Source organism: Aulonocara sp. 'chitande type north' Nkhata Bay, linkage group LG12 (genome assembly GCF_057382095.1).
Source record: "Aulonocara sp. 'chitande type north' Nkhata Bay isolate Kocher_YH1m ecotype deep benthic linkage group LG12, A_spYH_male_GT1.1, whole genome shotgun sequence".
Lineage (NCBI taxonomy): Eukaryota > Metazoa > Chordata > Actinopteri > Cichliformes > Cichlidae > Aulonocara > Aulonocara sp. 'chitande type north' Nkhata Bay.
The window spans coordinates 5,136,837-5,149,525 of record NC_141355.1 but is presented as its reverse complement, the minus strand read 5'-3'; the positions used below and the strand labels follow the sequence as shown (position 1 = coordinate 5,149,525).

Sequence of the window (12,689 nt, the reverse complement as noted above, 5' to 3'; positions counted from 1 at the left end):
GGGCAATACGGCTGGGAGGAATCAGAGCTGACGGGACAGGGGAAACGTAAAGTGAACACACTCACATCAGACAGAGACCTTCACAATAAAACAGGAAACTCAGACACGGGGAACCAAACAAGACACAGAACTAAACAGACAGATTCACAAACAGACGGGGTGACACCATAGACAGAGACACAGACTCAGAGGCAGACCAAATATAAGACATAGAACTCAAACAATAATAATAATCATCATCATAATAATAAACTAGAAAATGATAATAAACTAAAAGCGCTAGGTCACCGACCCAGGACCATGACAATTTGTGTTTGTGGCAGTAATGTGACAAAATGTGGAAAAGAGGGACGAATACTTTTGCAAGCCACTGTAAGTACACAGAGAGATAATGAGGGGATGAGGAACAGCTGGGACAAGGGGAAACAAAACTAGACTCATTGCATATAGGACAAGGACTTTCCCAATAAAACAGACATCACAAGGGTAATCTAATAAACAAATGAACTTAGCAAACCTAAAGAACTTATAAACAAACATCGACATCCAAACAAACTAAAACTTAAAACGCTGGGTCAACAGACCCAGGAAAGTGACAGTAAAATCATTTATTATATACATTATACTTATTTTCTTAAATTGCTTATCTATTATCTGTATTTTCACTTGGGGGTCTAGGGGTGCTGCTCTTCTTTTCATGACAAATTAGGACATGTTTATGATAACACACTGACAATATCAGGACAATTTTGGCCTTACTCTATCAGTGAACAGCATGCCCATGCTAACTTAAACTAGACCAGCAAGCTAACCACATGTGTATTAAGTGTTACTTAAGAATAGGAACCAAACAAATTAACGGAACGAAATTAACTGTAACAGCAGTTTGCAAAACATTGTGACAGTTCTCAAGTGTTCCTACCTCAAATACAGCACGTGTTGCTGTGTTTTTGTTGTTAAATGGACGAGGAGAGACCGTGGCTGGTGAGAGGATGCAGCATTTCATCAGTGGAGCATAGAACGACGTCTCTGATTGGTCAACAAGTGAGTAAAGATGCATCTGATTGTTCGAAAGCCTCAACCAAAGAGCTGCTGGTCACGGCAAGATACAAACTCGCCGGAGCTCTGCGTGAACGGCACATCCGGGACCTTCAGCACTCAGGAGAGATTTATCTTGACGTATGTATTTACCTTTGATATCCATGATTTCACGCACGCTTCGAGGTAAAGTTGTATGTTTAACAAGCTAATTAATGTTAGCTAAATGGAATGGAAACAACACACAATCGATTTGAATAAAGTTAAAATGGTGCATGATGATAAATGGTAATAAATATACTTTAGCTTTATCTTCAGCAACAGATATTAGAAGTTAAATTTAATTGTTTTTAAATTTCCACTGGAGTTAAAGGGCCTGCGGCCCTCTCTGCATCTGCAACTGCAGAGACAGTCAGTCTAAGCTCTTTTTAAGTGTAGGCTACTGCAACACGCATTTTATTTCAAGATATGTTTTCTGGGATTTAAATGATAATATTAATGTTTTCCTGTTTAGCACAAATCAATGACATTAGTGTTTCAGTAATGGTAGTAAAGTGCACAGTTTACAGTATTTGTCCGTGTATTGGCATGTTAAAATTATTCGTGAAGGTAATTTAATGTCACATTACATTTGCAAAGTGTTTGCACTGGTATATTAGTCTGATTAGCAAATGCATTGTGATTTAAGGCAGAAAAATACTATTTAAAATACCATGTAAAGAAAGTACTGGTTGGTTTTGTCTTGCTGACTTTTCGTCATTTTCTCATGAAGATGTGTACAGGTTGAGCAGATTGAGAGTGAAGAACATGTCAAAAAGAAGACTCAGACTTCGTCCTGAAGCAGAGGCTGCTCACTTTATTTTATCTGGAAGTGACAAGACTTGTTTAAAGGCCCAATGGATCAATGACTATAAAGGTATGTTATATGTTGTTCCTTATGGCTACTGCATGAATATTACCAGAGCTGCAACTAATGTTTATTATAATATTTAATAATATTGTCATGGCCCTGCGACCATGACTCGGTGACTTTGTGTTTATGTTCTTTATTGTTATTACTTTCATTATTATTCATGGCTGTTTTGGGATGGTTTGTGTTTGGGATTTTAGACACTGGGTTCTGGGTTTGTGCTCCCTCTGTTGGTCCCTGGTGTTAGTGTTCCCCTGTCTCATCAGGTTAATCAGGTCCAGCTGTGTCTCCCACCTGTGTGTGACTTCCCAGTGTCTCTCTGTGTATTTATAGTGTGTGTTTGCCTCTGTTCCTCGTCGCGTCGTCTGTGTTCATACCTGGTGTAATCCTCTGCGTGCTCTCCCTGCTGTTCTCCCTTCATGTTCAGGTTTCCCACTCCTCTGTGTAGTTTATCCCAGTTTAGTTTCGTCCTTAGTTCTGTTTGCCATCTCCACTTTGTGTTTGATATTATCAATAAATCACCCTCACACCTGAATAAGTGCTGCGTTTTGGGTCCTCCTTCCACTCTCCACACGACCGCTGCCCCGGACCGTGACAAATATATAACAATTGCTTCAGTTTCCCTGAGGGAACCTCCCAAAGCTAGCTAGCTATCTATCTATCATCTAGATTAAAAAATGTTTTATATTTTCATGTATTTGAAATTTGTTGCCAACTATTTTAATAATTGGTTTTTTTATTATTAGCATTTATTTATTGTATCAACTCATTTGTTGCAGCCCTGAACGTAAGCATCTAGATCAGGGCTGCCCAATCCCGGTCCTCGAGAGCTACCGTCCTGCAGCTTTTAGATGCATCCTTGTTCCCACACACCTGAATCAAATGGTTTGATCTCTTCAGCATGCCATCATGTTTGGCAAAGGCCTGATAACAAGCCATTCATTTGATTCAGGTGTGTGGGAACAAGGATGCATCTAAAAGCTGCAGGACAGTAGCTCTCGAGGACCGGGATTGGGCACCCCTGATCTAGATGTTCCCCTCACAATTAAAACATTTTGTGATTGTTTGTTCTGCATATGTTTTGTCAGTGGCTGATCAGCTGCAGTAAACCTGATTTGGATTGTATTACTTAACGCTACTTATTGAACATCTTGTATTAGGACGTGGTGTATTTGCCTCTGAACCAATTGAAAAGGGATCCTTTGTGGTCGAGTACCGTGGGGAGCTTATCTCAGAACATGAACGGGACAAGCGGCAGAAAAAGTACACAGAAAAGCAAACTGCTTTCCTATTTGATTTTAAATGGAAAAATAGCACATGGTGGTAAGTAAAGGCATATACAATATCAGTTGTTCTTTACAACATTATGTTTTTAGTGAACAAAACATATGTTCTTTTCTTCACTTTTAGCATTGATGCCTCCCGTGAAGACGACTCACTTGGCCGGCTGGTTAATGATGACCACAAGTACCCAAACTGCAAGATGAAACAGCTGGCAGTCCAGGATAAACCTCATCTCTGCTTGTTTGCTATTGAAAATATCCAAGCGGAGAGTGAAATCACCTATGACTATGGAGAATCTATGTGGCCATGGCGAGCTCTGGTAAGTAAATCCTCTTCATAGATTGTGCAGTACAGGGAATGTTAAATATTAGTAGATGAAAAGATAGATATTATTCTAGTTATGAAGACCAGAGTAGATCAGTGCAGGGTTTTATTGACAAAATTTGATATTTTTGTCCTTTTACAGATGTTTTTGTCCATTTAACCTGAAGCTGATCAGTTTACATGATTGGATTTCTGGGGAAATAGATGGCTTTACATCAGTGTTGGGTTTAGAGCTTTTATTGCCAACAGCAGGACAAGTTAGAAGTCAGGAACATGAACTCTACATGTGTTCAGTCGTCATGTCCTCATATTGTTTCAAGCTGTGAAGAACATGAGTGTGTTTCAGAATATATATATCTTTGCAGCAGTTACGATAATAATGTGCTGTTTGCACGATGAGCACTGCTGCTCTTTCTCAGCAAGAGCCTCCCCGAAATTGACCGTGCGCTTTGTGTTGTCCGTGCGCGCGTCTGTGCATTTCGTGGCGTCTGTGCAGAAATGACTCGCAAGACAAGGCTGCAAACTATTCTCACAGACTTCAAATGTGCACTTGAATCCAAGAAGATAGAAAAGGATCTCTCTCTGTCTCTCCCCCAGCTCTGCTGACTTGCCACTGAGAGAGTAACAACTGCCCCTCCCCCCTCTGCTCTGCAAACAGGTGGCTGCTTTTGCACCCCTCCCCCCTCTGCTCTGCAAACACGTGGCTGCTTTTGCACCCCTCCACTCACTTGCTCAGAGCCAGTGTGTGCAAAGTGGAGCAACATAACACTGACAGAGGTTCAGAGAAGGGAAAAAAAACAAAAAACGGAGCAGGCTGCCGTTGTTCACTTCAAGAAGGCGGCTCTATAGGCTGTTTTGTTTGCGACCGACACACAGTATAAATATATTCTCAATCACATTCACACCACTCTGTTATATCAGTTCCACTACATCAAGACTATTTTATGGTGGTGAGCTGTTTTATTGTCATGTATTTTGCATAGTAAGAGAACCATGTCCTGCATTCAAAACCACTGAAAATGTCTATGGTGGTGCTGTACCTAATATTTTGCTCATTTGATCCAAAACCTATTTTTCCTTTATTTTGAAGGCTGAGGCTTAGATCCATTAGGTATTCACGAGAAAGGCATCATCACATGTCAGGATTACAGTATATCGAAAATATGTGATTATAATGGGAGTCAATGGGACCCAAAATGGTACGAGGAACACAGGAGGTAACACTTATGTGAATCTCCTTTGCTATATACCACACCATAGACGGGATCATTGAATTTTAAAAATAATCCTAAAATGCACCTCATGGCCAAGTTTCATGCAACTAGTCTTTAAAATGATTGATATATTGAGAATCAAAAATCCAAAGGGTCCCTATTTTGACTTAAACCCTCCGAGGGTTTTAAAGCATCAATTTGGTCTTTATTCCAATTAAATTTAATATTTTTGTCCTTTTACACATGTTTTTGTCCATTTAACCTGAAGCTGATCAGTTTACATGATTGGATTTCTGGGGAAATAGATGGCTTTACATCAGTGTTGGGTTTAGAGCTTTTATTGACAACAGCAGGACAAGTTAGAAGTCAGGAACATGAACTCTACATGTGTTCAGTCGTCATGTCCTCATATTGTTTCAAGCTGTGAAGAACATGAGTGTGTTTCAGAATACGTCCTCATATGGTTGGACCAACAACTCTAGTGTGTGTTACACTGTCCTCATATTGTTGGGTAGCAGAACTGTACTGTGTTAAGTTTCTATAGAATCTGGCATAAGGAAGTCAGATCCTTCTGTAATAATGTTCACTGAAACAAGTATGATCTGTAGTTAATGAGCTAGTCAGCATTTGTAGTACAGAATGTTTCTGACATTATATTGTTGTCTTTTGTTGCAGACACCAAGTGTTGAGACCCTGTCCCAACCTCCTACAGACCAAGAAGTGAGTGACAAATCCACTTCATTCCTCCAACAGGTTACGCATAATTTTGTATTTGGAATCAAGTATATGAGTCAGTTGGGCCTAGTGCATAAATGAAATGCACTTTGATTGTATTAAAACAATCAGTTTGAGTGAAAGTTTCCCAAAATCAACATTAGCATTAGGAAAAGGAAATTGGCTATACCAGTTGTTAGTCCAAACTTTCCCTTTAAAGCATCAATTTGGTCTTTATTCCAATTAAATTTAACATTTTTGTCCTTTTACGCATGTTTTTGTCCATTTAACCTGAAGCTGATCAGTTTACATGATTGGATTTCTGGGGAAATAGATGGCTTTACATCAGTGTTGGGTTTAGAGCTTTTATTGACAACAGCAGGACAAGTTAGAAGTCAGGAACATGAACTCTACATGTGTTCAGTCGTCATGTCCTCATATTGTTTCAAGCTGTGAAGAACATGAGTGTGTTTCAGAATACGTCCTCATATGGTTGGACCAACAACTCTAGTGTGTGTGTGTTACACTGTCCTCATATTGTTGGGTAGCAGAACTGTACTGTGTTAAGTTTCTATAGAATCTGGCATAAGGAAGTCAGATCCTTCTGTAATAATGTTCACTGAAACAAGTATGATCTGTAGTTAATGAGCTAGTCAGCATTTGTAGTACAGAATGTTTCTGACATTATATTGTTGTCTTTTGTTGCAGACACCAAGTGTTGAGACCCTGTCCCAACCTCCTACAGACCAAGAAGTGAGTGACAAATCCACTTCATTCCTCCAACAGGTTACGCATAAATTTTTGTATTTGGAATCAAGTATATGAGTCAGTTGGGCCTAGTGCATAAATGAAATGCACTTTGATTGTATTAAAACAATCAGTTTGAGTGAAAGTTTCCCAAAATCAACATTAGCATTAGGAGAAGGAAATTGGCTATACCAGTTGTTAGTCCAAACTTTCCCTTTAAAGCATCAATTTGGTCTTTATTCCAATTAAATTTAATATTTTTGTCCTTTTACACATGTTTTTGTCCATTTAACCTGAAGCTGATCAGTTTACATGGTTGGATTTCTGGGGAAATAGATGGCTTTACATCAGTGTTGGGTTTAGAGCTTTTATTGACAACAGCAGGACAAGTTGGAAGTCAGGAACATGAACTCTACATGTGTTCAGTCGTCATGTCCTCATATTGTTTCAAGCTGTGAAGAACATGAGTGTGTTTCAGAATACGTCCTCATATGGTTGGACCAACAACTCTAGTGTGTGTGTTACACTGTCCTCATATTGTTGGGTAGCAGAACTGTACTGTGTTAAGTTTCTATAGAATCTGGCATAAGGAAGTCAGATCCTTCTGTAATAATGTTCACTGAAACAAGTATGATCTGTAGTTAATGAGCTAGTCAGCATTTGTAGTACAGAATGTTTCTGACATTATATTGTTGTCTTTTGTTGCAGACACCAAGTGTTGAGACCCTGTCCCAACCTCCTACAGACCAAGAAGTGAGTGACAAATCCACTTCATTCCTCCAACAGGTTACGCATAATTTTGTATTTGGAATCAAGTATATGAGTCAGTTGGGCCTAGTGCATAAATGAAATGCACTTTGATTGTATTAAAACAATCAGTTTGAGTGAAAGTTTCCCAAAATCAACATTAGCATTAGGAAAAGGAAATTGGCTATACCAGTTGTTAGTCCAAACTTTCCCTTTAAAGCATCAATTTGGTCTTTATTCCAATTAAATTTAACATTTTTGTCCTTTTACGCATGTTTTTGTCCATTTAACCTGAAGCTGATCAGTTTACATGGTTGGATTTCTGGGGAAATAGATGGCTTTACATCAGTGTTGGGTTTAGAGCTTTTATTGCCAACAGCAGGACAAGTTAGAAGTCAGGAACATGAACTCTACATGTGTTCAGTCGTCATGTCCTCATATTGTTTCAAGCTGTGAAGAACATGAGTGTGTTTCAGAATACGTCCTCATATGGTTGGACCAACAACTCTAGTGTGTGTGTGTTACACTGTCCTCATATTGTTGGGTAGCAGAACTGTACTGTGTTAAGTTTCTATAATATCTAGAATAAGGAACTCAGATCCTCCTGTCAATAATGTTCACTAATGTATCTGTGACATATATGTGAACTCAATGCAGCCTTTCATCTCAGCAAATATAATTAATGATTGACAGGGTTCACAAATGAATTTTCACCCAAGATTTTATGTCAAAATGACATGACACAAAGTGTGTGATATGTATGTTAAATCATTCTCACTATTACGTTACAATGCATTGTTTTTCATTTCTTAACCTACTAGCAATGTTTTTTACAGTATACTGAATTGCATAATAATTTTGAGTTAGTTTTCAAATGAATTATAATTACAAACATTTAATTTGTTACGTTTCATGTAAGGCCAGACAAAAATCTCGAGTTCTCACCTTTCACCAGACAGCTACCTCAGAGCAGGTAAGCCAGCTGCCTTTTTCTTCTTCATTCAAATTGTTTATGCTATGTAATTATGCATATTTACTACATGAATGCATTTTCATCAAGTCATGGATTGCAGAATGTTCTGCTACTGGAGGGGGAATGACATTCTAGCTATTAATAAATACAAAGATGCTTTTTCTCCATTTTCGTTCAGATCTCTACTGATGAATTCTCAGATTGTACGGATTATGAAGATAAAGACTATTTCCCAGATTCATGTGGCAGTTCCTCTGACACAAGTCTCCATAGTGTGGACATGAAAATCACAGAATCTGTGGTTCCCCAAAATACGTTAAATGACATGGCATTGGAGACGGCTTCAGGACACAGTGGGAAGATCACCAGTTCAGAGAAACCTACAACATTTAGTTTGTCACTGAGAAGTAGCAGTCACAGTACTTCGGTAACAAGCCGCAGTTTTGATTCATCAGGGGTCACATCACCTAAAAACAGCTCCATAAAAGTCCTACCTTTGCCAAACACGGAAAGACAAAGCAAGTACAACAAGAAGCAATACTGTCTATATTGTAAAAAGGCCATTGCTAAATTGGCAAGACACCTTGAATCTGCCCACGGTAATGTGCCGGAAGTTGCAAGCGCCTTCAGTTATGATAAAAGATCCTGCAAAAGAAGAGATTTGTTGCGCTCTATTAAGAAGAGGGGAAACTTTAACCATAATGCTACTGTGGCAACTTCTGGTGCTGGAGAAATGGTTGCTTGTCGAAGACCCACTACTGCAACAGGATCTGAGGACTACCGTCATTGTAAATTTTGTCAAGGACTATATGCAAGAAATTGCCTTTGGAGGCATGTGAGAAGGTGCCCTCAGAGGTTTAATGAGGAAGCTCCCTCTGGGCAAAGACGGATGCATCTGCAATTACCGAAACCTGATCAAGTTCATGAAGCTGTATGGAAGATTGCTTGTGAAATGAATCAGGATGACATTTCCTTTGTAGTAACGAGTGAAAGAGACATTCTTAGCCTTGGTGAGTCACTGTACAATGGCAGAAAACCAAATGAGAAAAGGAATGATTACATACGCCAAAAAATGAGAGAGATCGCAAGGTTATTGATAACCGCCAGAGCTATGACACCTTTGAAGAGCACAGAAGACCTTGTTATGCCTACTAACTTTCCCCATGTCATACAAGCAGTCAGAGCTGTTGCTGGTTATGAGCAGGAGAGCAACTCATATAAAACCCCATCCTTGGCTTTGAAATTGGGACACAGTTTGGCTAAAGTTGCAAGCATTGTGCAGTGTAAAGCCATCATTGCAAATCGCTATGATGTTGCAGAGTCAGCCAAGCAGTTTGCCACTCTGTATGAAAAAAAGTGGTCAGAGTCCATTTCAGCTGCTGCATTGGGCACACTTCAACAAGCCAAATGGAATAAACCACAGATTTTGCCATTTACACAGGATGTGTCACTGCTGCATAAGTTTCTTGCTACTAAGTCCGCAATGTACATGAAGGACCTTGAGGAAAAACCCAACAGCACAACCTTCGGAAATCTTGCTCAAGTGACTTTGACGCAGGTAGTGCTATTTAACAGAAAAAGGCAAGGAGAAGTTTCAAAAATGGAGCTCCAGGTTTTTACATCCCGGAATCGCACAGAGTTGAATCCTGACATTATGATCGGCCTAACTGAGTTTGAAAGGAAACTTGCAAAGCACTTTGACAGAGTTGAGATTCGTGGTAAAAGATCAAGAATGGTACCTGTGCTTCTCACACCTGACATGATCACTGCAATGGAGCTCCTCGCAAAAGCCAGAAGTGAGTGTCAAGTCCACACAGAGAATGTGTACTTGTTTGCACGCCCAGGTGTCCTTTCCCATTACAGAGGCTCTGACTGCTTTCGCAAGTATGCAAATAAATGTGGTGCAAAGTACCCAGAGGCCCTTACCTCAACAAGATTGCGGAAACAAGTTGCCACTTTGTCCACAGTACTAAATCTAAAAGAAAATGAAATGGATCAACTTGCCACCTTTCTCGGACACGACATCCGTGTCCATCGAGAATTCTACCGGCTTCCAGAGAGTACCCTGCAGCTTGCAAAAGTCAGCAAACTGTTGATTGCAATGGAGAAAGGAAAACTGTCTGACCTGCAGGGGAAAGGGCTGGATGACATCGTGATCAATCCTGATGGTGAATTCTTTTTCTTTCTTTTTTTTTGAAACATAGTTATCTTTGAATATAACATTTGTGAATGTTCAGCAGATTCTAATATAAATATTTTGTCTTGATTATTTTTCCCCAACAAGATGAAGCAGTTACAAGTGATGATGATTCCAGTGGAGAAACCATCACTGACCCTCAACAACACAAAGGTATCTTGACTTGCCCAGTGTGTGATAATATCTTTAAGTTATGAGACTGGAGACAGTTAATAGGTTCATGTCATGTTAGATGGGCTTAAGGGACAGCAGTATATAAATTAGACAGAATGGTAGACACCATTCATTAATATGGTACTAAAAGATCTGGATACATTGAAGTCTGGCAAAATGCATAAATAAGCAATACAAAGGCAAATATTAAATATAAGGATTAGGAGGTCCACTTCTGTGAGATTAGGCACACAAGTTGAGAGGTAGTGCATGCAAGTAATGTGTTTCTAGGGAGATGCCTGAGTATTGATGAGTATTATTAGTAGATTATGTTCACATGTAAAATATTCATATCAAATGTAAAATTACACACTGCCCAATGCTGACTTTGCCTACAATGCAAACAAAAAATGCATTAATTCTCATATTTCACTGTTACTTTTCAAAGGCTCAAGGACCAAGAATTCTGGGAACCAAAGCCACACACTTTACTCAGCTTCCCTGGACAATATGGAGGGCGCTTCTGCCTCAACCACCCTGGACAATATGGAGGGCGCTTCTGCCTCAACCACCCTGGACAATATGGAGGGCGCTTCTGCCTCAACCACCCTGGACAATATGGAGGGCGCTTCTGCCTCAACCACCCTGGACAACATGGAGGGCGCTTCTGCCTCAACCACCCTGGACAACATGGAGGGCGCTTCTGCCTCAACCACCCTGGACAATATGGAGGGCGCTTCTGCCTCAACCACCCTGGACAGCAAAAACATCAGCAACACTGCACCAGGAAAGGGTAAAGGTACCCATATACAAAATGTTTTAAGTGAATATACTTGTTATCAATGGACATGTTTATTCTTTTCAGGCATGACACTATTAAGAGCTTTTATCATAATCCGTTTCATCTTCTTTGATTCCCAGCAGAACACAGCACTTCAAATGGTTCATCCCAAGCATCCTTGAAGGAGCATTAAGCAATATCTTTTCACTGCTAGGTGTGCTGTTTTGCACTGCCTGTAAACCAAACCAAAGTCTATGGCTGGAGATCAACACAGAGAGAGGGATTGTGACTTCATGCTGTACTCCAGATGAAATTACACCTCTAATTATTCACATAGCCATTTTTAATTCCTTCAACCTAAGTATGATGAATTGTGCTTATTGCTCCTTTAAAGTGCTCCAGTAGAAAGCAAGGTTTGAGAACATTTTGTATTCACATTAGAAACTAGAATATTTTCTCTCTTATCTTACATTCGCATTAAGATATATATTTTTTGTTTCCATTTATGACAGCTGGGAAGGCAAGGTGCAAGTGGACAGATGATGAAGTAAAGGCTGTTGAGCGGCACTTACTTCATTTCATAACAAGCTGCAAAGTACCTGGCAAAAAGGAATGTGACTCCTGCATCCAAGCAGAGCCGGCAGCTCTGAAAGGCAGAGACTGGGTTGCCATAAAGTATTACATCCACAACAGGATCGTAGCATTGAAAAGAAAGATGAATAAATAAAATTACAAAATGCAGGTTCAGGAATGCTGCATCAGTTAAAATTAACTTGATTTTCATTTTTATTTTTTTTTAATTTTTGACTTTGTCTGTTGGGTTAGTAATGACTAAGTTACTCAGTCCTTTCTCCTGGTTTTTGCCATCATAAGTTAATACTCAAGGGAGATAGTTTGTTACTCTCAGTTATTTCAGTATTGCAGGTCACTCACAGTTATTTCAGTATTACAGGTCTCTGCATTGCATTGTTTATACCCATAAATCTGTTTATTATGGGTGCATTTTGTAATTAAAAAATAAGAAAGGCAGAAAATGTTCCATGTTTTTATTCACATAAACATTCACTGCAAAATTAATGCAATACAATATTAAGACTTAAAAAGTAGACTGACCACATTTTTGAGCTATGTCTCTTTTTAAGTCTCTATACAGCTCAGATTTACTGTGTTGTATTAACACATGAATGTCTGATATTTCTGTCAGAAGTTACCCGACTGGTGAGCATTACTATTGTGCATCCATGCCTATTATATTGTAATCTCAAAAGGAGCCAAGCTGAAAATACAGACCCTACCCTTACCTGGTCCTTATAAGTCATGTATACTTGAAAATTATGTGTGTATCCATGGGCTTCACAATTCACCTAAACATGAAATATCAGTGTGTGTGACCTTATGGTACTCATAAGTCACATAAACCTGACAGTGTCCTCATAAGTAGCAGTAAATTCAGGTTTGACCAAAATTTAACCCTAGCCAAAATCTCAACAGATGGGCGTGTTCCTGGAAGCATGGGTCAAATTTTTTGTGATTCCCATGCCTCTAGGACCTTCAGAAAGGCACGTTCCCATTTGTCACATTTTTGTCATAGGTACTGATATATCATG

The 12,689-nt window shown here is 39.3% G+C and overlaps 1 protein-coding gene across 1 annotated transcript; it reads left to right on the top strand.

Annotated features, from left to right (window-relative positions):
- The first annotated feature begins 1,021 nt into the window (after window positions 1-1,021).
- On the top strand, window positions 1,022-12,105 carry LOC147316748 (uncharacterized). Its single transcript, XM_086313312.1, has 12 exons — window positions 1,022-1,179; window positions 1,811-1,954; window positions 3,109-3,271; window positions 3,359-3,551; window positions 5,446-5,490; window positions 6,193-6,237; window positions 6,940-6,984; window positions 7,898-7,951; window positions 8,130-10,119; window positions 10,236-10,301; window positions 10,750-11,100; window positions 11,595-12,105. The coding sequence occupies exons 2-12, from the start codon at window positions 1,846-1,848 to the stop codon at window positions 11,807-11,809; spliced, it is 3,276 nt and encodes a 1,091-aa protein (XP_086169438.1). The 5' UTR covers window positions 1,022-1,179; window positions 1,811-1,845; the 3' UTR covers window positions 11,810-12,105.
- Window positions 12,106-12,689: the final 584 nt, after the last annotated feature.

Bases quoted from the DNA above. Each gene is read 5' to 3' on its own strand.
- LOC147316748 (XM_086313312.1), top strand. From the start codon at position 1,846: ATGTCAAAAAGAAGACTCAGACTTCGTCCTGAAGCAGAGGCTGCTCAC. The intron at 3,272-3,358 runs GTAAGTAAAGGC...CTTCACTTTTAG, and splicing joins TGGAAAAATAGCACATGGTG to CATTGATGCCTCCCGTGAAG. The intron at 11,101-11,594 runs GTACCCATATAC...CATTTATGACAG, and splicing joins TGCACCAGGAAAGGGTAAAG to CTGGGAAGGCAAGGTGCAAG.